This window comes from Anomaloglossus baeobatrachus, chromosome 1 (genome assembly GCF_048569485.1).
Source record: "Anomaloglossus baeobatrachus isolate aAnoBae1 chromosome 1, aAnoBae1.hap1, whole genome shotgun sequence".
In the NCBI taxonomy this organism is placed as follows: domain Eukaryota; kingdom Metazoa; phylum Chordata; class Amphibia; order Anura; family Aromobatidae; genus Anomaloglossus; species Anomaloglossus baeobatrachus.
This window is the reverse complement of record NC_134353.1, coordinates 735791107-735818655: the sequence shown is the minus strand read 5'-3', so window position 1 is coordinate 735818655 and position 27549 is coordinate 735791107. Positions and strand designations below refer to the sequence as shown.

General features: G+C 45.0%; 1 protein-coding gene across 1 annotated transcript in view; it reads left to right on the top strand.

Moving 5' to 3' along the window:
- The window catches only part of AACS (acetoacetyl-CoA synthetase), a 154447-nt gene that overhangs the window by 108377 nt on the left and 18521 nt on the right, over positions 1 to 27549 (top strand). The window contains exons 13-17 of the mRNA XM_075322439.1: positions 874 to 987; positions 9790 to 9915; positions 21479 to 21548; positions 22240 to 22298; positions 22920 to 23122. Of these exons, the coding sequence (XP_075178554.1) occupies positions 874 to 987; positions 9790 to 9915; positions 21479 to 21548; positions 22240 to 22298; positions 22920 to 23122 (572 nt within the window). The remainder of the gene's footprint in view (positions 1 to 873; positions 988 to 9789; positions 9916 to 21478; positions 21549 to 22239; positions 22299 to 22919; positions 23123 to 27549) is intronic.

The following is a 27549-nucleotide window of genomic DNA, read 5'->3' as shown; positions in this document are numbered from 1 at the left end:
ACTATCGTGGGACTGAACACTGTTTTCAAATCGCGAGTGCCGGTGATGTTATTGCACAGGCGCGAGATTATGGGCGGGTACTTGGATGACGCTGGTGATGACATTCACAGCGCCGCCCATAATCTCGCGGGGGATAACGGACGAAATACAGCCCGCCCACGGGGCCAGCAAACCTCATTACCATAGCAAAAGGTAATATTTTATAAAAATGTTATTTAGGTCTGAAAGGGGGGCCAGTAGCCAAGATGAACCTTTATAGAAAGCAGTCCAGGGGCTGCAGAAGGGGATTCTTTTAGTTTAATGCCGAAAATTCTGGTGACAGGTTCCCTTTAAATTCCATTATGGGAGTTTGCAGCCACTGGGGACGTGGCCATGTTCCAATTGTGTCCATTTTCTGTTATATAGATAAATATTTTCTATGTATGTTTCCACAAGTAATATGTATGATTTTTTGCTTTAATATTCATGTACCTTTTGAGAGAACATTCATTTTGTATTTTTCTTTATATATCCTTATAGTGTGAGTTTGTTAAAGGTCCAAGGAAGGACCAAAACGTCCTGATTGACACACATTGGGGTTTTTATACATTGGATTTAAAAAAAAAAAAAAATTGACAATATTTTGGATATTCTTTGTTGAGTTCCAGATTTTTCTTCACTGTCTTATTTTGGCATCTTCCTCTGGCTTCAAGAGGGTGGAGATGGGTTACAACTTTTTTTTAATGCAATCCCTCTATCTAAAATGCGTTATTTATGATTGTCTGAGCATGTGCTGTATAGGGGACACCGTTAGTGAGCAAGTTATATCATTTATTGTATTTATTCATACAATGTATATAGCAGGTAAATTTATTGTATATATTTTTTCTCTAGGTGGCACAGATATTATATCTTGTTTCATGGGACAAAATCCCAGCATTCCTGTTTACAGAGGGGAAATTCAAGCCCGAAACCTTGCAATGGGAATAGAAGCGTGGAATGAAAATGGTATTTATTTATTTTTAATCTTATGCTGTTTTAAATAAGACCTATATTAGAATATATTAAATATAGGGACCCCCATACAGCAGTATGAGAAATCATGCTGGGCAATAATTAGCCCAGACAGGTCGGTAAGACCATTGCACAGACTCAAAATGACATGAGGTAAACAAGAGGACAAGAGTCAAAAAGTGAAAATACAATTTTATTAATACAATCATAGATGTGCTATCAGCAAAAAAGGAGAAGTAAAAACAAGGGGTGTGAGTGAACATAAACAGGACCGCTGAATAGATAATATTTGGAGATGACTTAGTCAGGTAGATCAATAAAATGCAGGGGAAATATCAGAGCAAATATTACTGGGATAGTATATAAAGTGCATGTGCAAAGATACATGTAAATAACCTGCTCAGATACCCCAAATGCATAGGAAAAATATATAGTCAACTCGCTTGAATAAATGCATACAATAAAGTGGCCAGTGCATCAAAAAAGTGGCCAGTGCATAGTCTAAAGTACATAATCCTGAATATGCAGAGAAAAAGGCTCCCCCATAACCCACCAACGTACGTTTCGCCACGAAGAGCCTGTGCTCTAGTTCAGCTTCCTCAGGGAGGGAGAAGGCAGCGCTGCACTTTATATACTATCCCAGTAATATTTGCTCTGATATTTCCCCTGCATTTTTTTGATCTACCTGACTAAGTCATCTCCAAATATTATCTATTCAGCGGTCCTGTTTATGTTCACTCACACCCCTTGTTTTTACTTCTCCTTTTTTGCTGATTGCACATCTATGATTGTATTAATAAAATTGTATTTTCACTTTTTGGCACTTTTTGACTCTTGTCCTCTTGTTTACCCTATATTAGAATATACTGGTGTATATAGGAAATGCCTGCAGTCGCCCAATTGTTCCCAGGCTTTTGGAGTATGTTATGCTGCTTAGGTGCAGAAGCGGTGTACTGGAAGAGATAAAAGTTTGCCAGCGGCCATGGAATAGCAGATTCAGAAAAAAATAAATAAAATGTGGTTATTATAGTCAAATTTGTGTGATGAAAATTCCAGCCTCACCGCAAGATATCACAGAAGCCCCCTCATAAATGATATCCGCTATGTACATAAGTGCATCCATTGTGACAGTAACCTCAAACTCTTCATCTATGTTATGGACCCCCAGACCGCGGGCAGGCACGGCTTTTCTACTTTTTCATCTTAGTTCCAGCCCATCATCCTGTTCTCCTGCTGCCATAAGAACACTGTGGACGACCTTTACCATTGATTTATTGTCATGAGGACTGATTGTGAACTTTTCCACTGGATATTTTTCTTTTGAGCAATGAGAATGACCTTGGACGTGGAAGAGTTGACTTCAGTCATAAAGTATCTGTGGCACGCTATGACATCCTCATGTATTCTGTAGGAAACCTTACAGACATAAGTGATGTGTAAGAGCATTTCCTCTTTACTAGTAATGGTACCATTAGTGAGTGTTCCAATAGGACCCGGATATGTAGACACGGGGCTTCATATCAAAACTGGATGTGGGGCTCTACTCCACCATTCACAGTAATGTAATATTGTGCACATCAATGTCACAATAAAAAGTGGTAATGCATACAATGATGTTATAGCAGTGAAATAATGTGCACTGTGACGTCACAGTACAGGAATAATGCACATAGTAATGTCTGAGCACAAGGATAATATAGTGATGTCACAGTATAGGACTTATATTCATGGTGATTTCATAGCACAAGCAACATACACACAGTGATTTCACAATCAATGGTGATAATGCATACAGTGATGTTATAGTAATGGCATAATGCACACAGTAGTGGACTACCATAAATCGAATATAGCAATGTCGCAGTATAGGACTTGTATTCATGGTGATTTCAAAGCATAAGCAAAATTCACACAGTGATGTCACAACAAACAGTGCAGGGGCGGATATATCATTGGTGCAGCCTGTGCGGCTGAACAGGGGCCCTTGAAGTCAGGGGCCCATTTCTACCTTCAAAGCAGGTGGAATTGTGCATTTTGTTGAGTTATTGGACTGAAAAGGGCAGATACATTGTTTCTGCACAGGGGCCCTTTTCTCTCTGTGTCCGCCAGTGAAACGGTGATAATGCACACAGTGATGTTATAGTAATGGAATAATGCACACAGTAATGGACTAGCATAAATATAATATAGCGATGTCAAAGTTTATGACTTCTGTTCATGGTGATGTCATAGCATACGCACAATTCAATCAGTGATGTCAGAATATAAAGATAAATGAACGTCTGTCTGAGTCAGCTTCCACCGAGCTGGGACATAATGGTGGCCAGCGTTCATGGTGGTCTCGCTGGCTGGCGGGTTGTCCTCAGCAGAATAAAAGAAAAGACGAAAGTTGTGGACTGGGTACGGGATCAAGCCCATCTCAGTAAGCAATGTCCAGACCTCAGGTGCAACAGAAACTCACTTTCTACTGGAGCAATCGACAATGATGATGATTACAGCTCTCCACCGTTATTCAGTACACTGAGTCAACAGCCCCTCATGGTGTGATGAACCCAGCTCTCCTCACTCCCACTGATTATGGCACTTATACGTGCACTAAAGCTTCTTCGCTTAGCCTGGACCATGGCATCCATGGCACCTCAGGTTTACAGGAAAAGTACCTCAGCTCTCTTCACACAGCTGGCAACACAGGATCCTATCAAGACATCCCTCTTCTGATCCCTACTGGTGCCATCTGGCAGTTGGGCCCATCTTGGGCCGCGCTGGACACTATGTTCCACGAATCTGAAAGCAACCACAGTGATGGCACTGGCTGGCCTCCTAAATCTCCAGCACCACTTAATCTCAGGACAGCAGGGTTGTTTCTCCTGAGCTTGGTGGTTCCGCTGTAGGGGCTTCCACCCACCAGACTTCACAGTAGCCCTTACACTAATTACATCTATGTGTGTTAAAAAAAAAAAAGGCTGAAGAGCTGGCTTCTCACAACATCAGAGTTCATAGATATTTGTGACGCCTGACTTTGCAGGGTGCCACAGAATAATGCACACCGTAATGGACTAGCATAATATAGCAATGTCACAGTATATGACTTCTGTTCATGGTGATGTCCTAGTATAAGCACAAATTACTCAGTGATGTCAAAATATAAAGATAAATGAACAGGGTGACCTAGAAGAAAGATTGATGCAACAATACATGGTTAATACACACAATGATGTCACTATATGCAGTAACGCTATATTGTAGCATCAATTTTAGTTTTTTTCCTCTGATGTGATGTCACCATGTTTAATATCCTTGCATTCTGTGTGTGAATTATGCTGGGACATCACTGTATAAGATATGTGTCGGGATATCTTCCATCCCTCTCACTATCCATAGGGTCACAAATTCCACCTTTTCTTTTAGTTGTAGGGTGTTATAGCAGCTGCTATATTTTTCTCCAAGGAAGTTTTGTCCATGTAAATTTAGCCAAAAAGTGGGAACCTTTACTAAGCAAAGTGCATCGGTTAAGGGGGCTTTACACGGTAGCGATATCGCTAGCAATTTCTAGCGATAGCGACCGTGTAAGTACCCGCCCCCGTCGCGCATGCGATTGTTTGTGATCGCTGCCGTAGCGAACATTATCGCTACACAGCGTCACACATACCTGGTCGGCGTCGTCGCTGTGACTGCCGAACAATCCCTCCTTCAAGGGGGAGGGACGTTCGGCATCACAGCGACGTCACCGCAACGTCACTAAGCGGCCGGCCAATGAAAGCGGAGGGGCGGAGCTGAGCGTGATGTAAACATCCCGCCCACCTCCTTCCTTCCGCATTGGGGCCGGCGGCAGGTAAGGAGACGTTCCTCGCTCATGCGGTGTCACACATAGCGATGTGTGCTGCCGCATGAGCGATGAACCACAACGCTAAACAACCCTTACCGATTTTTGACTTTGGGACGACCTCTCCATGGTGAATGATTTTCACCATTTTTGAGGTCGCCTAAGGTCGCTGGTAAGTATTACACGCTGCGATATTGTTAATGACGCCGGATGTGCGTCACTAACAATGTGACCCCGACGATAAAACATTAACGATATCGTAGCGTGTAAAGCCCCCTTTAGTGTGGTGCATACCATACAACACATTCATCATGTGATTTAGATACCTTTTTGTTCCCTGGTCGATAGGGATTGTGGCTTAGCCAGAGAAGTCCATGAGAGCACTAGTAAGCAGGCATGACTTCTTTTCAGACAACGTGCCAAAATGAGACTTGATTTCAGCGGTGTATCACTTACTGGGTTGCTTGCTGCAGTTTTGATAAGTTTGCTGTTTTATCAGTTGCAGATCTAGTTTGCTGAGCTTTAATTAATCCTGGCCATACCACTGATTGGCAGCTTTCTGCCCATACATATTATACACAGAAATCTGCCAATCAGTTGTGGGGGTGGGTTAGACAGAGCACATGAATATGGTGGACTACCTGACAGTAGCTTAACTAGTACTCTAGTGATATCCCTTTTTTATCAGCAGAAGGTTATTTCAAAACTACAGCAACCAGCCCTGTAAGTGACACATCTCTAGCATTAAGGCTATGTGCGCACGTTGCGTAAATACATGCAGTTACGCTGCGCTTTGTAGCGCAGCGTAACTGCATGCGTCCTGCATCCCCTGCACAGTCTATGGAGATTGTGCAGGGGCCGTGCGCACGTGGCGTTTTAGAGCGCAGCGCTTCGGCTACTACCGAAGCGCTGCGTTCTAAGAAGTGACATGTCACTTCTTCCGTGCGCTTTGCCGGCAGCTCCTGCTCTGTCTATGGCACGAGCTGCAGGCAGAGTGCATGGAATCGGCTTTTTTTTTTTTCACTACGGACATTTCTGCAGCGATTTAAAGCGCACATGTGCTCTTCAGATCGCTGCAGAAATTTCTGCAGTGACTGTACGCAACGTGCGCACATAGCCTTAGGGTGCTTTACACGCTGCAACATCGCTAGCGATAGCACCCGCCCCCGTCATTCATGTGACATTTGGTGATCGCTGCCGTAGCAAACATTATCACTACGGCAGCGTCACACGCACATACCTGGTCAGCGACATCGCTGTGACCGCCGAACAATCCCTCCTTCAAAGGGGAGGTGCGTTCGGCGTCATAGCGACGTCACTGCGGCGTCACTAAGCGACCGCCCAATAGCAGAGGAGGGGGCGGAGATGAGCGGGACGAACATCCCGCCCACCTCCTTCCTTCCGCATTGCCGGTGGACGTAGGTAAGGAGATGTGTGCTGCCGCAGGAACGACGAACAACATCGTACCTGCAGCAGCAACGATATTTTGAAAAGGAGCGACGTGTAAACGATCAACGATTTTTGACGCTTTTACGATCGTTGATGTCACCCTGGTGTCACATGCTGCGATGTCGCTAACGGCGCCGGATGTGTGTCACTAACGATGTGACCCTGACGATAAATCGTTAGCGATGTCGCAGCGTGTAAAGCACCCTTTAGAGTCTCTATCTTTACATTATGTTGCAATGAGATCAGATTTCCTTTAAAACTGAAGATTGATGCAGGGTGGGCTAGTTATATGAGACTCCATACTATTACACAGAGAGTGTCTCAGACTTCTCCTGTCTGACCTTGTGCAGGAGTCTGTATCCTTTGGTGCTAATATATGGTAACTGCCCTGATGTTTTGCCAAACTGTAGAGTGTTTAAAAATTGCTTGATAACTTGGTCTGGTAAGTGAGCCCCTGAAGGTCTTTCTTCCAGGCACAATTTCTATAATATATACACTTTTATATTGCACTTGCAGTTGATTAAAATTAGGTTTTTAATGGAGGATGAATAATTGTAACATGATTGGTGAAATTGGAAGGAATGCAAATGAATCATTCCTGAGGGAGCAGCTACTTCTGTCTGTACATCAGTGTTAACGAAGACCCCATGATTAAGGTTTGCTATGCACTGATTTTCAGCTAAGCGCAGCCTAGAGTTCATGGTAGTTTTAGATTAGGTGTCACCTAAGGCTATTATGAAGCAGGAGTAAGGCTAAGTTCACACACTGCGTTTTTTTGATGCTGCGTTTTTGTGCGTTTTTGGCCGCTAAAAACGCACAAAAACGCACCCGTGTCGAAAAAACGCGTCAAAAAACGCATGCGTTTTTTACCGCGATTTGGTGCGTTTTTGGCTGCGTTTTGCTGCGTTTTTGATCTCTGCGTTTTGCTGCGTCTTTCCAATGCATTGCATGGGGGGAAAACGCAGAAAAACGCAGGAAAGAATTGACATGTCCATTTTTTTTTTTTTCAAGCTCAAAAATGCAGCTTAAAAAAAAAGTTGTGTGCGGACAGGAAAAATTAAAACTCATAGACTTTGCTGGGGAAGCAAAGTCATGCAGTTTTGAGGCCAAAAACGCACCCGAAAAACGCGCAAAAACGCCACGAAAAACACACTGTGCGCACATAGCCTAAAGGTGTTTGTTAGTTTGTTCTGAAGGGTGTTGTGCCCTTTCAGAAAACTTTTGGCTATAAGCTGCAGAAGTTATAAAAAACAAACAGAGCGTTACTTCCCCGGACCAGTGCCTCCACTACTGCCCCAGTCTGTTTGTAGCACTGACATCACGTTGACAGCGCTACCGGCAATTTCTGAGTTCAGCGGCTTTTCCCATGTAGATGGCACAAGCTACTGAGATACTGATTGGCTGCCGCGCTGGATATGTGACGTCGTTGCTTCAGCGAGAGATCGGGGCGAAGGAACTGGCCTTGGGGAAGGTAAGTAACACTCAGTTTATTTTTTCATATACATACCACAGCTTATAGCTAAAAAGGGTTTTGAAACGGGACAACTCTAAGTAATGTAAAACCACATAGTCGATATTTTGAAATTAAACACACATGCTACTCAGACATTCAAGGGTTAATTTTTCCAGAAATTCAATAACATTTTGAAAATTATTATCACTTAAATGAAGTTAAATACAAAGTTGAGTTTCTGTAAAACATGATCTAAAGGGTAAGGTTTTTCCTTGTGGAGGGTGACACATCAGGTCTGGCATGCCAGTATGAGGAGACTTAAAAGCCTTGCATGTTCCTCTGGGAGATTATGCAAATTGCCTTAAGGATTGATCATGACTTTTAAGTTTGCTACGTCCAATACGTGACACTAGAACTCAAGTCCTCTTCCTCTCTGAAGAGGCAATTTGCATGTTGAAGTTCGCAGAGGAGCATGCAAGGCTTTTAAGTCTCCTCTGGCATGCCAGATGATATTAATTTGTCTGAAACCCCACCCACCCACTTGCAAAAGCCAATTAAATTGTCCAGTAGGCGGGGTTTTGTTTGGGTGGGTGGGATTTCGTCTGACGAACATCTTAATTTTGCTACGAGCGAGGGCCATTAAAACAAGTGGCTCTGTCTATGGATTCACGGGAGGCAGGTATGTAGGTAATTTTCCATTCTCTTATTTCTGTACCTGGAAGGCTAGCCTTGAAAATGTGGTTTTGATGTAGGAGGGCGCATCCATTCGGGTGGGAACCCTTTGTACTCTTCCCCTTTCACCTTACTTTCCCACGTTTTTGTTGTCTTTACTGTCTCTAAATTCTTCTTCCACCTCCTCTTCTTAATCTCTTTATTTTTCAACTTGTTCTTCCTATTCCACACAAATACTAATTGTACTTGTTATTTTTGGTTGCCAGTGGCGCAGGTGAGTAAAGGAACTGTGATGTTTTTAGCAGCTAGCTTGGGATATATACCCTCAGCCTGTGCGCTGTGCAATTGTTTGATTCTCTTCTTCTATTCTAATAAACTTTGATTTGAACAAAACAAGTGGCTCTTACTGGTGTGCTTGTTCCTGTCATTCACAACTATCTATGGACTAAAGTTGCTCAGGCACCTCCCTACAGGGGAGGGTGACTTAAATAGCCAGTGCCTTCCAGCCATAGGCTGGGGACACTTTTAGAGTGTGCGTGTCCTGCCCCTTCAAGAAGCGGGGAGTCTGCATGTGCCCTAAGCACATTGCCGGGAGACCTGCACGACTTGGGCAGGCCCTGGGAGCTAGGAGCCTCGGTGGAAGCTGGGAGCGAAGGAATACATGTGGGGCTGCTGCATGGAGTGAGTCAGCATCCCTGCCAGAAGGGAGAAGTGGAGCAGTGCAGTGACACCAGCGTTATACTTTACATTTTAGTGAAGCTCCCTAAATGTCCAGATATGTGTGAATAATATGAATGTATATTTTCAGGACATGGCTTTTCAGTTATTACAACTGGACTGTGACAACATTGAGTGCTTTATCCTTCTATTGTAATGCTGTGTTTGTTCTCTGTGCTGTGAACATTCATTATGAGGAAGATAAAGTATTTGGGCACTACGTGGTTAATAATCTGCCGCCGACAGAACACGGTGCGGTGTAATAGTTTTGCGTTTGTTGTGTCAATCCATTGCACTCCCCTGTGAAGGTGTTAATGCCAGGTTTGCAATGAATCTGCTTAATTAAGTGGGTCACACTAAACAGCCTTCTTCAGAACCTTCAATCTGTGAATCAGATCCGCATATGCCACCGAATTTACATAGCACACAGACACATCTGAATAAATAAAGCAAGTCTGTGTAGTTCTAATTTAGTAGTTACTAGGGAAAAAAAAAGAATTCAGACTTGTAGATCAGTACTTGGCCGTATATCCTTCCTGTTCACTGCCAGGTCTAATGTACCATGTGCTTATGATTATATGTAACTGGCTAATCTGTATCGCCCTTATCCTGTACAGCAGCGCGCTAATGTTATCATCTAATTATGCAGATACATGTTCATAAGCGTCTCCTTTTTCTGCAGGAAAGGCAGTGTGGGGAGAAAGTGGCGAGCTGGTCTGTACTATTCCATTACCCTCCCAGCCCACGCACTTCTGGAGCGATGAAGATGGCAGCAAATACCAGAAAGCTTATTTCTCCAAATTCCCAGGTATCACATTAATATAGAAAAGTAATGGATAAACACATCTGTAATTAGGAACCCAAATGGCAGTGAGTGGTCGTATATGAGTAATCATAATGAGGCATGAGCGGGGTATACCTAGTGTATAGTCAATGGAAAACTGGAATCACCAGACAAGGGGACAGAGACTAGAACAGACTATATGTCTATGTCACATCAATCAGGACTTGATAATTCATATGTCCCTTATGTGGGTTCTTATATTTGCTATGTTCCCATCTATTGCACAAGTGAATATGTGAATATTCTATATCTATAACCTTTTATTTATCCTATGCTTGTAAAATCCTCTTCTGGTTGAAGATCAGTTCTACTCAGAATATGAAATATGTCAGATTTCTTCTTCTGCAGGAGGACCCCTGCTGTGGCGGAGCTAGTGGCTCTGTAGTACAGTGTCAAATCTTACTGGGGTCCTCGTATGTGTCTCCATCTCCCTCCAGCATATTCACCTTCCAGTTATTCTAGCAAGTTCTGAAGTAGAAATAGTAACATTGAGGGGGCGGAGCTAGACATGGCCGAGTGAGGACGCTTTTTGCTGGAGCTCCTCAAAACAATTCTCCATACCACCGGTATTTTATCTATAATGGGCAAATCTGCCCCAAAGAAGAAAAAGCCCAACACCTCAGGGCAACCCCCTGCATCCCAGGGCAAAATAGGGGCCTATCTCACCCGTGCTACGGAGCCTGGGACCCTGTCACAGCCGGGAAGGGAACTGCGGCCTGCAGGACTGGAAGGCAACGCCACCCCGGTGCTCGGAGGGGCGACGAGCCAGGAGTACCAGGTGAGAAAGGAAACGGCAGAGGCCACCCACGACCCGGGAAGACCCCCCAAGGGAATCATGAAGGCGGCGGGAGCGGGTGGATCCCCCACAACGGCCGATGAGGTGCCGCCGGCGGCGCCATGCCAAGATGGCGGCCGCGACCAGGAGACGCTAGCAGGGCTGGAGGCCGGGCCGACCGCGAGCGCAGCTTCACTTACCTCGCCCGCCAAGACGCTACTGATGGAGCCAAGAAGCCCTGCCATCCTGCCTGTGGCTGACACCGATGGAGCCGGAGGAAGAGCGGCGTGCGAGGCGCACGTGTGCTCAGGCTCAGAAGATGAGTCACCGCTGCGAGCCCTAGCACAGAAGACACAGGCGCAGCAGGGAGAAACTGTACCGCAGGCACCAGCAGGCCCGTTCCCACACACAGATACAGTGATCGGAGGTGAGAGGAGAATGGGAGCAGGTGCTGGTGACCTGTTGTCCTGCAAGGTCCAGGTGCGGGGGCTCCAGGGAGAGTTGGGAAGTGGGGCCAGAGCCAGAGGGGGGAGCAGCGACAACAGTCTCTTCTTGGGAGCCACACGTCCCCCAGGAGGACCTGGAGATAGAGGAGGAACCCATGACCTGTGTGTAGCTGCCAATGAGTCCTGGGGGATACCCCAGAGGGAAATACCCCCTCCATCCCCGGATCGGTGGTCCACCGGATCCTCCTGGGCAGAGAGCCCACCTGCCGCAAGCAGGGACCTGGATGGGGGCCCTTTGCTCCCCGTGACTGGGGGCCCCAGGGCGCGGGGGTCGCCACCAATTTGTCATACATCTCTGCCACAAGTTTGGGACAATATAAAGATTCCCCAAAACCCACAAACGCTAACTTATGATCCAGCCTTGCAAGATTCTTTTTATACATACCCCACTATTCCTCACGCTACTACCTCAAGAGACGAGGACCGCCCGGCAACCCTGGCAGATCTGAGGGCTTTGTTGCAAGCAATCCCCACCAAGAAAGACATCGCAGCACTAGCCAATCAAGTAGTGGCGGAGTGTAAGCAGGAATTTATCCAGCTGCGGCAGGATCTCTCATCACTTACTAACAGAGTTGACACCCTGGAGGAGCAACAATCAAACTCTCAGATGTCTATTCAATCTATTCAAGAGACTGTAGAAAGCCAAGCCAAGCAATTATTTACCCTTCAACAACATGTAGATGACCTAGAAAACAGAAATAGACGTAATAATTTGCGAGTTAGAGGGCTCCCGGAATCTATTGCTGCCCCTGATATTCCCGCTGCTCTCCGTGTCATTTTTAACGACCTGCTGAAGAGACCGCCGGGAGCTACCCTTGAACTTGATAGAGCCCACAGGGCTTTACGCCCACCAGATCCAAATGACTCCCGCCCGAGAGACATTGTATGCAGAGTTCATTTTTTCGCTATCAAAGAGGCCATTCTACAAGCAGCCAGGAGGAAGAAGAATCTGTTCTACAATGGCTTTACCATCCGCATAATGCCTGACCTCTCACGACACACTCTAGCCCAACGTGCGACTCTTAAACCCCTTCTTGATGTCCTGAAGGAGAGGGGTCTACCGTTCCGGTGGGGATTCCCATTTTCCCTCTCGGTGCAGAAGGACTCCCGATGGATGGTCCTACGTTCCCCAGAAGACCTCCCGGCTTTTACTGACAGTCTGAATTTGCCTACAATCTCTATTGCAGCATGGCCAACCACCCTACTCCAGCCTTGGGTGCCCAGGGAACGATTGGTCTCTTCCAGACCTTCTCCCCCTTTCGAGTCCAACAGGGGGCTACCTCCAAGAGGAGAAAGGGGCCGCAGGGGTGGCCGTTTGCGGTAACCAATGTGGAGGAAACTAATAGCTGGAAACCAATAGCTGGATACGTCCATATGACCTTCTTTTTACAGTATTTTTGGTTACTGGACTTCCGCATGTTACATTCCAGTCGATTCATAGCCCATATTACACAAGCATTTGTCACTTCTACCGGTGCTTATGGTTATCTCTAATGTATTTGAGTTTATATGGAGCTTAGCTCGGTTATGTCTGACATCCTTTATCCCCAAATAGGTTGGGATCCCCTGTCCTGCCTAGATGAGGCGGATATGTTCCCTAGGAACGGTTGTTCAGATTTAGTCTGTTGTGATAGGCTTTTTTTGCCTGTTGTTCTTCTTGTCCTCTTCCTTCCTTACCTGTTACATTGTGTATCCCCTGAATCTTTTTTTCCCTCTAACTTCTGCGGCTGGGACGTTCATGCGCGACTCTCTTTCTTATATATTTCTAATATCTTATTTTTTTTATATAGATGGCAGACCTAACCATCGCTTCTTTCAACACCAGAGGCCTCAATGTCCCGGAGAAAAGGTCACAGATACTGTATCATCTTCATAAAAGGAAGGTGAGAATAGCGTGTCTCCAGGAGACACACTTCAAACAAGGGCATGCCCCTGCCCTTAAAAATAAATATTACCGGACGTGGGTGTCCTCGGACAACCCTGAATCCCGCTCTAAAGGGGTGGCGATAGCCATCCATAAATCCCTCCCACATCAGATCCTAAAGTGCACGACAGATAGTCTGGGAAGATACATAATCCTCTCGCTGAGGGTGGGGACCCATATCTTCACAATAATTAATGCATACGCCCCAAATCAAAGACAGGACACTTTTATTTCCCGTTTAATCGACGTCGCAATTCCCCTGATACAGGGCACGGTGATTTTGTGCGGTGACCTTAATGTCACCCTAGATCCTACCTTAGATAACTCAAAGGGGAAATCTAGCATTGCATACACTACCATTAAGCGTATTAAAAAAGCGTTATTGCGCATTCAATTGTTCGACACCTGGAGAATACAGCACCCATCGGATAGAGATTATAGTTTCTATTCCCACATCCAGGATTCCTATAGTCGTCTTGATTACATACTAATACAGCACAACGCGCTCCCCTGGGTCCGACACACAATAATGGATAACATATTGTGGTCAGATCATGCACCGGTTTATTGCACGATCGAGATCCCCTCTCTTTCGACCCCTAGGGGGTCATGGCGGCTGAATGAGTCGTTGCTACTGGATGAGCTTTGTGTTTCTGATGTCCAGACCTCTATTGTGGGGTTCATGAAAGACCACTCGGCGGATGACACAGCCCCCACTTATAAGTGGGAAGCATTGAAATGTGTCCTACGAGGTATTTTTATTAAGCATGGGTCCCGAATCAAGAAAGGGAAGGCCCAGGATATAGTAAAAGCCCTACATAGGGTCTCTGAACTAGAGCTCATCCACAAGCGAGCCTTATCGGCCACAAATTTACAAGCCCTCTTACAAGCCAGGTTCGAGGTTAAGAAATTGCTTGATTCCTCGTATCAACGTCTAATGCAGGTGGGAAGGGGGAGGTTTTATGAGTTTGGGGATAAACCCGGTAAACTGTTGGCAAACGCGCTGAGGGAGGAGAGAGCACATACCCTCATCCCCTGCATTAAGAATTCACGCGACGAACTTCTCTACGCCACCCCAGACATCTCAAACACATTTCACAAATATTATTCCAAGTTATATAATATACCTGCTGAACCCTCTGAGTCAGGGAATGGTTGTCCTTCAATGCCCTCACCTTTTAGATGTCTCGATAGTTCTGTGATCAATAACTTGGAGAGCCCGTTTCTACTGGAGGATTTATTGGCGGTGATTCGTGACACTCCTGGCAACAAAAGCCCTGGCCCTGACGGGCTCCCTGCTAAATTCTATAAATCCTTTGCAGAACAATTAGCGCCCTTAATGCTCCTTTCCTTTAACTCAATCTCGGAATCTGTCCCCTTTCCGCCCCAGTCCACCACGGCTCATATTTCATTGCTCCGTAAAGCCGGTAAAGACCCCATGGCGTGTAGTAGCTTTAGACCGATATCGCTCCTTAATGTAGATTTAAAAATCTATGCCAAGCTTTTGGCAAATAGACTCGGCCCCCTACTCCCTGATCTGATCCACCTGGAGCAGGTCGGGTTTGTCCCTGGAAGAGAGGCAAGGGACAACACCATAAAAACTCTGGATTTAATTCATCACGCACACACTAAAAAACTCCCCTTGATGTTGCTGTCTTTGGATGCTGAGAAGGCTTTCGACAGAGTCTCCTGGCAGTCACTTTCTCAGACCCTAGAACATATAGGCCTGGGACCGGTTTTTTCGTCTAAAATTATGTCTTTATATAATTCTCCGACTGCCCACCTTAAGATTAATGGCACTCTGTCGAGACCCTTCTCCATTCGAAACGGGACACGGCAGGGATGTCCCCTGTCACCGCTACTATATGTTCTAGTTATGGAGCATTTGTTGTCGGCCATCCGGGCGGACCCGGACATACAGGGCATCAAGATCGCCGGCCGGGAGCATAAGTGCGCTGCCTTCGCTGACGATCTTCTCTTATACCTGTGTAACCCCACTACATCCCTCCCGTCTTTAATGAAGGTGTTGGACCGTTTTAGCAAATGGTCCAATTTTAAAATCAATTTTGATAAATCAGAGGCCCTAAATATATCCTTACCCCAATCAACTGTGAATGTTATAAAGCCAAACTTTCCTTTCAGATGGCCACCTCATGGTAGTATTGGATATTTGGGCATCAAAATCCCCTCTGACCTGTCTAAACTCTTTCAACTAAACTACCAAAGTTTCCTGGCACGGCTCGAGGGGGATTTCGCTCTGTGGCATAGGGGCACCCTCTCATGGTTTGGCAGGATTAGTGCACTTAGAATGACGGCTCTGCCAAGACTGTTATATTTGATACAGACGGTCCCGGTCTATGTTCCGGCGGCCTACTGGGCCAGGATGCAACGCTTACTCGGTCGCTTTGTCTGGTCGGGAAAGCGTGCCCGTATAGGGGGTGGCATCCTGACTAGGACTAAGGGTGCGGGGGGGAACAGGATTACCCGACTGCAGAAGGTACTACCTGGCAGCCGCCCACGCCAGGGTCCTTGACTTTTTGCATAACTCCGGTTCGAAGCTTTGGGTTAGCCTGGCACAGAGTCTGTGCCCCTTATCATTACTGACGTTGCCATGGACCTGGCCGTCCCTCACTAAGCATAAGATTGAGATGTCATATAGTACTAAACAAACATTGAAAACGGTCCACTCTGTGTCATTACACAGTCTCCTGATCCGGCCTAGAGGGCCCCTTATGCCACTGACCGATAACCCGGAGTTTTTGCCGGGAGCATCATCAAACAATTTTCTGGGCAGCACGAAACTGAATCCTTTGAGACTAAATCGGGTGGCCCCAAGGGGGTCCCTCCTCCCACTACGAGAGTTGACAGAGAGCCTTAATTTCAAACTGCGATTCCATTTCGAATATGCCCAACTCAAACACTTCTTGACCTCACAAGATACTGCCGTAGCTCATCCATTACCCCAAACGCCCTTTGAGGACCTGTGCATTGGCCCCTCTGTTACGCGCCATGCAATTTCAAAAGTATATAGGATTATGACGAATGCAGCAGAGGCGTCACCTCCTCGCTTTTGTAAAGCATGGGAGTCAGAGCTCAATCAAATGATCTCTGAGAGTCAATGGAAGCGTTGTTTCCGCCTGACCCACAGGTCCGTGGTTGCCACCAGGATGCAAGAAACCAGCTATAAAATACTCTCCAGGTGGTACAGGGTGCCGGCGACCCTCCATGCATGGTGCCCCGAAATACCTGACACTTGCTGGCGATGTGGAGCCCAAGGTGGCACCATGTCCCACATCTGGTGGCATTGCTCGGGCCTGTCGGCCTTTTGGAACAAAGTACTGGCAGCTATACGAGAGGCCACGGGGATCGTAGTCCCCAGCCGCCCGGAGGCAGTTTTATTGTATATTTGTAATATAGCGGAAAAGGTTTTTAAGAAATCTATCTTGGGTCACCTCCTTCAGGCCGCTAAGACAGTGATTCCTCGGCGTTGGAAAGACTCTAACCCTCCGACGTTCGACGAATGGGTAACTGAGGTAAATGTGATCCACCGCATGGAAAGGGTGATGGCCCAGTCACGTGGGCAAACAGTTGAGACAGCCACCAAGTGGTTCCAGTGGGAAACTTTCCTATCTAGTAAAAAATTTCTGGACCTGATCTAACCTCCGAATCGGGGACACTCTGGTTTCTTACTTGTCGATCAGCTTATGTCACACTTTCAACAAATCTTAGTTCTATAAGCATGGTATCAGTCCCGGTCGCCTCACCCTACTCTCATTCTCCTTTTTGTCTCTTCTTCTCCTTTTCTGACCTAATCCTTCTTCTCTGGATCCTATGCCTTTACCTCCTTTTGTTGTTTTACCATTATTTAAGGTCTTAAATGATTATCTTTGTACCATTTTTACTATCCATGGATTATTCCCAAACCCATGAAGGCTTGGTGTTGTATTGACTATTGATTTGCATCATTGATATAACATGGATAAATGTCTTAATTTTGTATTCCTTTGAAAATCAATAAAATTTTAAATTGGAAAAAAAGAAATAGTAACATTATATATTTACACGTACCTTTGTGAACGCTGAAATAGTTATTTTACGGTTAAAGTACACAAGGTACAAATGGGCCTCGGGGTATCTTGGGAGCTCTAGTGATTGGTTTTACATGTATTTTTCCAGCATGTGTGTTATCACATAAAAGCTGGCAGGAAATAAATGTTCTAAAAAAAAACACCAAGCAAAGGTTGGACTGCCTAATCCTCTTGACCACAATGTGATATATGGCCGCACTGTTGTGTGACTCTTAGCTTCTTAAGGCCCTGTGCGCACGCTGCGTTTTGTGCCTCAGATTTGCTGTGCTTTTTGCTGCAGAAAAGGTATGTTTTTTGTTCATAACCTTCCTGCAGTCCTTCCCCAGCAAAATCTATGGGAAAACCAAAATGCAGTGCGCACACTGCGTTTTTTTCCCTATAGATTAATGCTGCAGCTTTTCTGCAGCAAAAAAAGAAGTAGCATGTCACTTCTTTTCCACAGGTACCTGTGTTTTTGCCATAGATAATGGTAAAAACCCGCAGGGACCAACCCGCGGAAAAACCGCGTGTGCCATCACTGTGTGTGTGTGTGCATGTATCTGTTACCCCTGTGCTGTGCCATCACTGTGTGTGTGTGTGTCTGTTGCCCCTGTGCTGTGCCATCACTGTGTGTTTGTGCGTGTCTGTTGCCCCTGTGCTGTGCCATCAATGTGTGAGTGTGTGTTGCTCCTGTGCCATCACTGTGTGAGTGTGTGTGTGTCTGTTGCTCCTGTGCTGTGCCATCACTGTGTGAATGTGTGTGTGTGTGTGTGTGTCTGTTGCCACTGTGCTGTGCAATTACTGTGTTTGTATGTCTGTTGCCCATGTGCTGTGCCATCACTGTGTGTGTGTTTTGCCATGTGCTGTGCAATCAGTGTGTGTGTTTTGCCCATGTGCTGTGCCATCACTGTGTGTGTGGTTTGCCTATGTGCTGTGCCATCTGTGTGTGTGTGTGGGTGTGTATTATCCCTGTATTGTGCAGTTTTATTATAGTTCCTAAGGCTATAAAGGGCGTCATAATCGTTCCCATTATATGGGGGAGACAGATGTGAAAATTTATATTGTGTGTGGTGTCGGTCACGAAGGAGGACATATCTACTTTAGGCCAAGTTCACATACTGCAGATTTTGGGGGGATTTGTGGTGTGAACCCACTGGTCTTAGTGCAGTGGACTTTGCTCAGTAACAGGACTGTGGTTATATTCAGACTCTATGTGGGGATATTTGGTCAGGGAGTGGTGGCATTATTTTGCAATGTATTATTGGCCTTGCTATGGTGGGTGGTGTTCAGTAACATTATGTAGTAGTATGTGTTATTTCTAACTATAAGCCACCCCCAGTAACGCGTGCCGGCCCCCAGTAACATGTATAATGATTATTATGTTAATATTTTATTGTAATTTTTATTTTTTTTTTTTATCGGGAGGGGGGACCCTTTCAGACTTTTGCTATGGGCCCCATGATTTCTATGTACGCCCCTGGCACTAATGAGTAATTGACAGTTCGGACTTAGGCTATGTTCACACATTCAGTATTTGGTCAGTATTTGACATCAGTATTTGTAGCCAAAACCAGGAGTGGGTACAAAATACAGAAGTGGTGCCCGTGTTTCTTTTCTACATTTCCTCCCCTGTTTTTTTGGCTTATAAATACTGAGGGAAAAAACTCACCTAATATTGAACATGTGCATGTGGCCTAATGGCTGCTCACTATGTACTCAGTGGTGACTGAAGCTGCTCCATCCACACCTCTATGACTGAAAGCCGGAGAATGCCGGAAGGGAAAAAGATTATATTTTCCGGTAGCTGGACTTTCAGTGCAGCTTTACAACACTATTAACCTGCAGTTTAACACTGTAGTATATCTATTAATAACGTTTGACATGACCGATTCCCTAGCTTGATCACATACACATACAGTGCCTACAAGTAGTCTTCAACCCCCTGCAGATTTAGCAGGTTTGATAAGATGCAAATAAGTTAGAGCCTGCAAACTTCAAACAAGAGGAGGATTTATTAACAGATGCATAAATCTTACAAACCAACAAGTTTTGTTGCTCTGTTAAATTTTAATAAATTTTCAACATAAAAGTGTGGGTCAATTATTATTCAACCTCTAGGTTTAATATTTTGTGGAATAACCCTTGTTTGCAATTACAGCTAATAATCGTCTTTTATAAGACCTGATCAGGCCGGCACAGGTCTCTGGAGTTATCTTGGCCCACTCCTCCATGCAGATCTTCTCCAAGTTATCTAGGTTCTTTGGGTGTCTCATGTGGACTTTAATCTTGAGCTCCTTCCACAAGTTTTCAATTGGGTTAAGGTCAGGAGATTGACTAGGCCACTGCAACACCTTTGATTTTTTTCCCTCTTGAACCAGGCCTTGGTTTTCTTGGCTGTGTGCTTTGGTTCGTTGTCTTGTTGGAAGATGAAATGACGACCCATCTTAAGATCCTTGATGGAGGAGCTGAGGTTCTTGGCCAAAATTTCCAGGTAGGCCATGCTATCCATCTTCCCATGGATGCGGACCAGATGGCCAGGCCCCTTGGCTGAGAAACAGCCCACAGCATGATGCTGCCACCACCATGCTTGACTGTAGGGATGGTATTCTTGGGGTCGTATGCAGTGCCATCCAGTCTCCAAACGTCACGTGTGTGGTTGGCAGTAAAGATCTCGATCTTGGTCTCATCAGACCAGAGAACCTTGAACCAGTCTGTCTCAGAGTCCTCCAAGTGATCATGAGCAAACTGTAGACGAGCCTTGACATGACGCTTTGAAAGTAAAGGTACCTTATGGGCTCGTCTGGAACGGAGACCATTGTGGGGGAGTACGTTACTTATGGTATTGACTGAAACCAATGTCCCCACTGCCATGAGATCTTCCCTGAGCTCCTTCCTTGTTGTTCTTGGGTTAGCCTTGACTCTTCGGACAAGCCTGGCCTCGGCACGGGTGGAAACTTTCAAAGGCTGTCCAGGCCGTGGAAGGCTAACAGTAGTTCCATAAGCCTTCCACTTCCGGATGATGCTCCCAACAGTGGAGACAGGTAGGCCCAACTCCTTGGAAAGGGTTTTGTACCCCTTGCCAGCCTTGTGACCCTCCACGATCTTGTCTCTGATGGCCTTGGAATGCTCCTTTGTCTTTCCCATGTTGACCAAGTATGAGTGCTGTTCACAAGTTTGGGGAGGGTCTTAATTAGTCAGAAAAGGCTGGAAAAAGAGATAATTAATCCAAACATGTGAAGCTCATTGTTCTTTGTGCCTGAAATACTTCTTAATACTTTAGGGGAACCAAACAGAATTCTTGTGGTTTGAGGGGTTGAATAATAAATGACCCTCTGAATAAACTTTTCACAATTTAAAAAAAAAAAAAAAGAAATAACATTCTTTTTTGCTGCAGTGCATTTCACACTTCCAGGCTGATCTACAGTCCAAATGTCACAATACCAAGTTAATTCCGAATGTGTAAACCTGCTAAATCTGCAGGGGGTTGAATACTACTTGTAGGCACTGTATACTGTATTTTATATATATTTTGCAGCAGCATAAAAGGCAAACACCATGCTAGGATGTATTAACAGAAGCATACAGTCTAGATCCTGTGAATTATCCCTCTTTACTCCTCTTTGGTCAGACCTCATCTGGAATATTGTGTCCAGTTCTGGGCACCACATTTTAAAACAGACATCAACAAACTAGAGCAAGTTCAGAGAAGAGTGACCAGATGGGTGACTGGTCTGCAAACCATGTCCTATGAGGAACGGTTACAGGATTTAGGATTGTTTAGCTTGCAAAAGTGAAGACTGAGAATAGACTTAATAGCTGTCTACAAATATATTAAAGGCTGTCACACTGTAGAGAGATCAGTTTTATTCTCATTTTCACAGGGAAAGACTAGAAGCAATGGGGTGAAACTGATGGGGAGGGGACACAGATTAGATATTAGAAAAAACTTTTTGACAGTGAGGGTGATCAATGAGTGGAACAGGCTGCCACGAGAGGTTGTGGGTTCTCCTTCAATGGAAGTCTTTAAAAAGAGGTTGGACGGAAATCTGTCTGGGATGATTTAGTGAATCCTGCGTTGAGCAGGGGGTTGGACCAGATGACCCAGGAGGTCCCTTCCAACTCTACCATTCTATGATTCTATGATATGATTGGTGTCAGAGAGCTAATGGAGCAGTGTACTTTATTCATGTTATTTGATGTGACTAATTCAGAACTAGAGTGACACATTCTCCTGTAATTATCTCTTATATTTTAGGTATCTGGGCCCATGGTGACTACTGCAAAATAAATCCTAAAACAGGAGGGATTGTTATGCTGGGACGCAGGTATGTATGATTGTTGTGAGAATTCGTGTTTGGCGTGTGCTCTGTATTTTGGGAGAAATCATGCGGAACAGCTGGCCACATTCGAACAAGACTCTTTCTACTTCGGTAGCTATTAACACAAAATCACAAGGACAGAGTCTCGAGTGCATGTGGCCAGCCGCCCCGTGTAATTATTTATCAGTGGTCTGCAACATTATCGAGTTTGGGAGCTGCTTTAAAATGATACCTGTATGCTATGAGTTGCCTACTTTGGACACATCATAAGAGAGCTATCACTGGAGAAGGACATCATGGTGGAAACAATAGAAGGAACAAGGTGAAGAGAAAGACCAGCAACCCAATGGCTTGATATTATCAAAGTAACGGTGGAGAAGATCCTGGTAAACCTATCTAGGCTTGCACAAGATCGATCTCCCTACACAGCGTTCATCCATCAAGTCGCCATGGTTTGAGATCGAGCCGAAGGTCGTTAAAACAAAAAGAAGATATATTCAGTAATTCATCTGCTCTCCAGAGGAGCGTTGCTTGTGTTTTCAGTATATGTAGCAACACAATAGTCTAAACCTACCCCAGTTTTTAGACATGTGTTTAAATGTGGATATGAAAAAAGTGTCTAATTACCGCTGTGCAAATATTGTACGTTTTCCCCTTGAGTATACATGGTTTAATGCCTCGTTCGTTTTACTTGCAGTGATGGAACACTGAATCCAAACGGGGTACGATTTGGAAGCTCCGAAATCTACAATATAGGTACCATTATTCGATGATTACAATATGCCCTCCACTAGCCACTGAATAGGTTAATTTTCTACATAATGGTAACGATGAGGTTGAAAATAAGAAACTGTCAGTATTTTAAGTGGGAAGAAATGACTAATGTGTAGCCAAGATTTGTAATGCAGAAGTTCACTACTGGGACTTGCTAATTAAACACATTTCCAGCATTCGGCTGCTGACTGGCTATACTAACAAAGCCATTATTACGTCTCCTGAATGGATACAGATTAGACTCCCACTGCTCCCCTCCAATTCTCTTTTACGCGTCTCCATCAGACATTAACTGCTGCTTATTACTGGGGCTTAGAGGATAGATCAGGTCACACAGTCATTGGAAAAACCTCATTGAGCTGCATCCGCATTCTAAGTAGTGGAAGAAGCAAGTGTAGAAAAGTTCCAAGATGCTCAGAAGGAAAGTAGAGCAGAAATCATGAATGTGAAAAGAAAGTGAATTGTGATAATGTGAGATTTGAATGGTTGTATTGCACATATGGTGGAATAGACCAAGTATGTTCATACTGTCCAGTGTATTAATGAGAATGATGTGAGCTGTTATTGGGCATCTGTAATAGAACTGACTTTGTCTTCTTGCAGTTGAATCATTCGAGGATGTGTCAGACAGCCTGTGTATCCCCCAGTACAATAAAGATGGGGAGGAAAGGGTCATTCTCTTCCTTAAGATGAACAATAACTGCACCTTTACCAGCGACCTTGTGAAAAGAATAAAGGACTCTATCCGTGTGGCGCTGTCTGCCAGGCACGTGCCAGCCCTGATCCTGGAAACTAAAGACATTCCGGTAAGTAGATCACTGCTGGCTGTATTGTAACACACCCAAACAAGGATTGGTGCTTCATGCTAAAACTACATTTATTTCAATGTGTTAGACACGTCATAGTGCCCAGAGCTGCCTGATTACCAATGTGATTTCTTCAGCATTGTACTGGATCACTGGACGTAGTGGCGGAAATGTGCACACGTCTGTGATGATGCTGAATAAATCATTGGGTTCTGGTTCAAGGACCGATTTTAAGAGGGTTAAATGGAGGAATTGCCCCTAGAGCTTAGTGTTCAGCAGGGGCATGAACTTGGCAATCATTAGTACTGCACCGTAGCAAGTATGGTCAGTCCAGCTGATAATGGTTTTATTTTGTTCCGCACTTTCATAGGATTAGAGGATGATTTTTCCGCTATACATTTGATATGCTGATTCTGCGGCCTACACATTTCTCTCTTCAGAACCTGATTTGGCAGCATGATTTATACTGTTATGTCTCGATGAGGTAGATTCTCGATGCGCTCAGTCCAGGTAGATGTAGACAGAGACTGAGGAAAAGAATCAACTGGATGACTTGAGTTAGTAGTCCACAAGAAATCTGTAGACTCTGCACCGGGAGATCGAATAGTCAGATTCCAGAAAATGGCACAGCAGAGTAGGCTAGCAATGTAAGCAAAAGCAACTTGTGACCAAAGGCTCACTGGAAAGATCAGCTGAGTAAGCATTGTAGCATAGCCAAGTGATCCTGCAGGGTTAGTTGAGTTGGTTAGAAGACTCTCATTGAGGATGTAGCAGAGCTTTTAGTGTATTGGTGTGGATGCCAACTACCTGAATACTCAGATGGCATCCAGCCACTTGAATACGCCTATAAGGCCAAGGAGCGAGACGTAAAGGGGTATTCCCATATCCAAGATCCTATCCCAATATCTAGTAGGTGTAATAATATTAGCAAATACCTCCAATTACAAATGTAGTATAGTTCTTCTGATTAGTTACATCGCTTACCTCATGTGCAGGACATTAGGTATCCAGGGTTATGACCACGAGCAACTAACTATATGCATAATTGTAACCATGGATTCCTAAGGTCCTGCAATTCCCTGAACATGAGGTAAGCGACACAGTGAATCAGAACTGAACTACATATCTAATTAGAGGTATTTGCTAATATTATTATTACTACACCTACTACATATTAAAATAGGATTTTGGAGATGGGAATACAGCTTTAAGTAGAACATGTCTGGTGACTGTAGCATCCCAACATGTAAAAAACAGGGGGTGCTAAACCATGGCAGGTGGTAGACTGAGAGCCTGGCCCCGGAGCTAGGAAATTTTGCTTACTTTAATATACTACTCTGCCAATGAGAACAATTTGTGTAAATTGGTCAAGGGACACAACAAAATTACAAATGGGTTTCACTACTGATGCCCAGGGATTCATATGTTCATGCAGGTGAGGCTCCAGAAAGTTTCAGAAGCCCTGAATAGATCATTAAAGTGGGCACCTTATGGAGGTACTTGTGTGCTGTATGCTACATGCCACTGTTATTTGTACACTATAAATCTCTTTATTTGACACACTATTACTATGATATTTGGACATAATGTAACACCTTATTTACACTGGCACTCACAAACGTTTGGAAACAGTCACATTTTCAATGTAATTAAAGAAGTGGTTCACCCGTTTTCATTATTGGCCACATCGATATATGTTGAGAAACAAGGTTTCTTTCAAATACATTATGTTTACAATAATGCTTGTGAGCGATGCTATTGCGGTCCGCTCATCCCCATCGCGTGACCCCTGGGCTCCATGACCTCTGATGTCCGCTTATGTCACGTCAACTGAGGCAGGCCGCAGTCTTCCTGAGTGACTGGGTTGTGGGTGGAGTTTCACCACCCTTTTAAGGCTACATTCACTCGACTGTTCCGTTTTTGCAGTTCGCAAAAAAACGGTCCTGTTTTTCCACGGATGCATCCGTTTGGCATCCGTGTGACAACCGCATCCATCCTACTCCGTTCAGTATATGGTCCGGGTAATATCCGTGTGACGTCCGTTTTTTTCAGACCTCAAAAAAACGGAAGGAGAGTTACATACAGTCTGGGGTATCTGGCCAGATGCTGGTTCCCCATATAAAGACTATGAGGAACAGAATCTGGCACAAAGGGGTAGGAGCAAGCGCTACATACTCTCTGATCACCGGCGCAGCTGTCACACTGCTCCCGCAGCAGCTCTTTGTTCTTACCGACCGGCCGCTTATTAGGCTCATTTCATATTCACGGCTTCCGTGCTCACTGGTGTCTGTGACTGGTTGCAGTCAGACGCACTCCCACGCTGAGTGACAGCTGTCTGACTGCAACCAATCACAGCCACCGGTGGGCGGGTCTATATCGTACAGTACAATAAATAAAAAATATTAAACGTCCTTCGGTCCCCTCCCTCCCCCCAATTTTCATACCAGCCAAGATAAAGCCTCACAGCTGCTGGCTGGTATTCTCAGGCTGGGGAAACCCATGTTATTGGAAGCCCCCAGTCTAAAAATATCAGCCAGCAGCCGGCTGTAATTGCTGCATCTATTAGATGCGACAGTCCCGGGACTTTACCCGGCTCTTCTCGAATGCCCTGGTGCAGTGGCAAACAGGCTAATATATGGGGTTGATACCAGCTGTGTAATGTCACCTGGCATCAAGGCCTCGGGTTGTGATGTCACGGCATCTATCAGATACCCGACATCACTAACCCAGTCAGTAATAAAAAGAAAAAAAAAAAGAAAAAATAGACGAATTTTTATTTGAAAAAACACTCCCCAACACATTCCCTCTTTCACCGATTTATTGAAAAGAAAAAAACAAATTTGGGTACGGAGTAATCCAATAAGGGGGTCCCACGAAGATCCATACTCACTGCTCCAGTCAATGAAGAACAGAATGTTCCCCATTGGCTGGCAGAGCAGAGCAGTGACCTGAACTAACATCATGAGGTCAGCCCAGGTCACTACAGGGGATGACGAGTGCTGCCGTCAAGAGGCTAGCTAGGTACATTACCTGGGTGATGAACGGCGCTGCACATCTGACTTCCATTGTCTGCCACGTTCACAAGCGAAGTATCGCGAGTGGCCTGTGACATCACCGCTAGTCACAGTCTCGGGCTACTCGCGAGACTTGATGTGAGTGCGCGGCAGGTATGGAAGTCAGTGACGAGCGCTGACGTCAGGAGTGCAGTGGACTTTATCACCGCAGGTAATGAACTTTGCTAACCTCCTAATGTCAGTGCTTGTCATCCCTGCAGATGCTGACACACTGCAGTGCAGGCAGATGCTGACACGCTGCTGTGCGAGCAGTTGCGGGGCTGGTGCGGGAGCGGACACAGACTGAAGGGGCACCCGACGGAAGTCACACGGAAGTGCTTCCATGCGGCTTTCGGGGATTTTGCGGACCCATTGACTTGTATTGAGTCACGGTCCGTTATTGCGGAACAGAATAGGACATGTTCCATATTAACGGAATGGACATATGGACACTGATGTGTTTTTTGTAGGATTGGATGCACACGGAAGTGCTACCGTGTGCCATCTGATCCTACACAAAAGACATTGAAATATGGTCCTTTCAGTAGGTCCGCCAAAAAACAGGAACTGAACAGGAGAGATGGAACGGTCGTCTGAATGGGCCCTATACCTGTTTGTGTTGCACATTGTATGTACTTGCAACATTATGCTTCATACAATGCATAACTTGCAAAAAACGGATAAGACTGTCTGCACGAGTTGCGTTCTTAACATGTTTTTTGATACATTTTTGAGTGCAGATTTGTGCAAAACCTGAAGGGAATCCTGATGCCAGTAAAGTCAGTGAGACTCTTGCACACATTGCTTATCTCTGAATTGCACATTTGGTACAGAAAATTAATCTGTAGCATGTCAATTCTTTCAGCGGTTTTGCGGTTTTATTCACCCATTGAGTTCAATGAAGTCAGTCAAAAATGTCTCTGCTGCACTTTTTTAGCGTTTGTGTAGCATTTTTCATGCGTTTTTAGACAGCAGTGGATGCTATATAGATAATAACCTATTTCTCCTTAGTTCCAATTATGAGTGTCAAATGCCTCCTGGGTGTCCCTGGGGGCACATTCATATGGCAACTATTCTCCTGCATTGGTTGCAGGTGTATTAAAAATATTCTAATAGTCATGTATGGTTATTTCATTTTGCACCTCTTGTCTGCTCATTTGTTTGCTCAGACTTAGGGGTACTTTGCACACTACGACATCGCAGGTGCGATGTCGGTGGGGTCAAATCGAAAGTGACGCACATCCGGCATCGCTGTCGATATCTGAGTGTGTAAATCCTTTTTGATATGGTTAACGAGCGCAAAAGCGTCGTAATCGTATCATTGGTGTAGTGTCCGACATTTTCATAATTTCGCTGCAGCGACGGTACGATGTT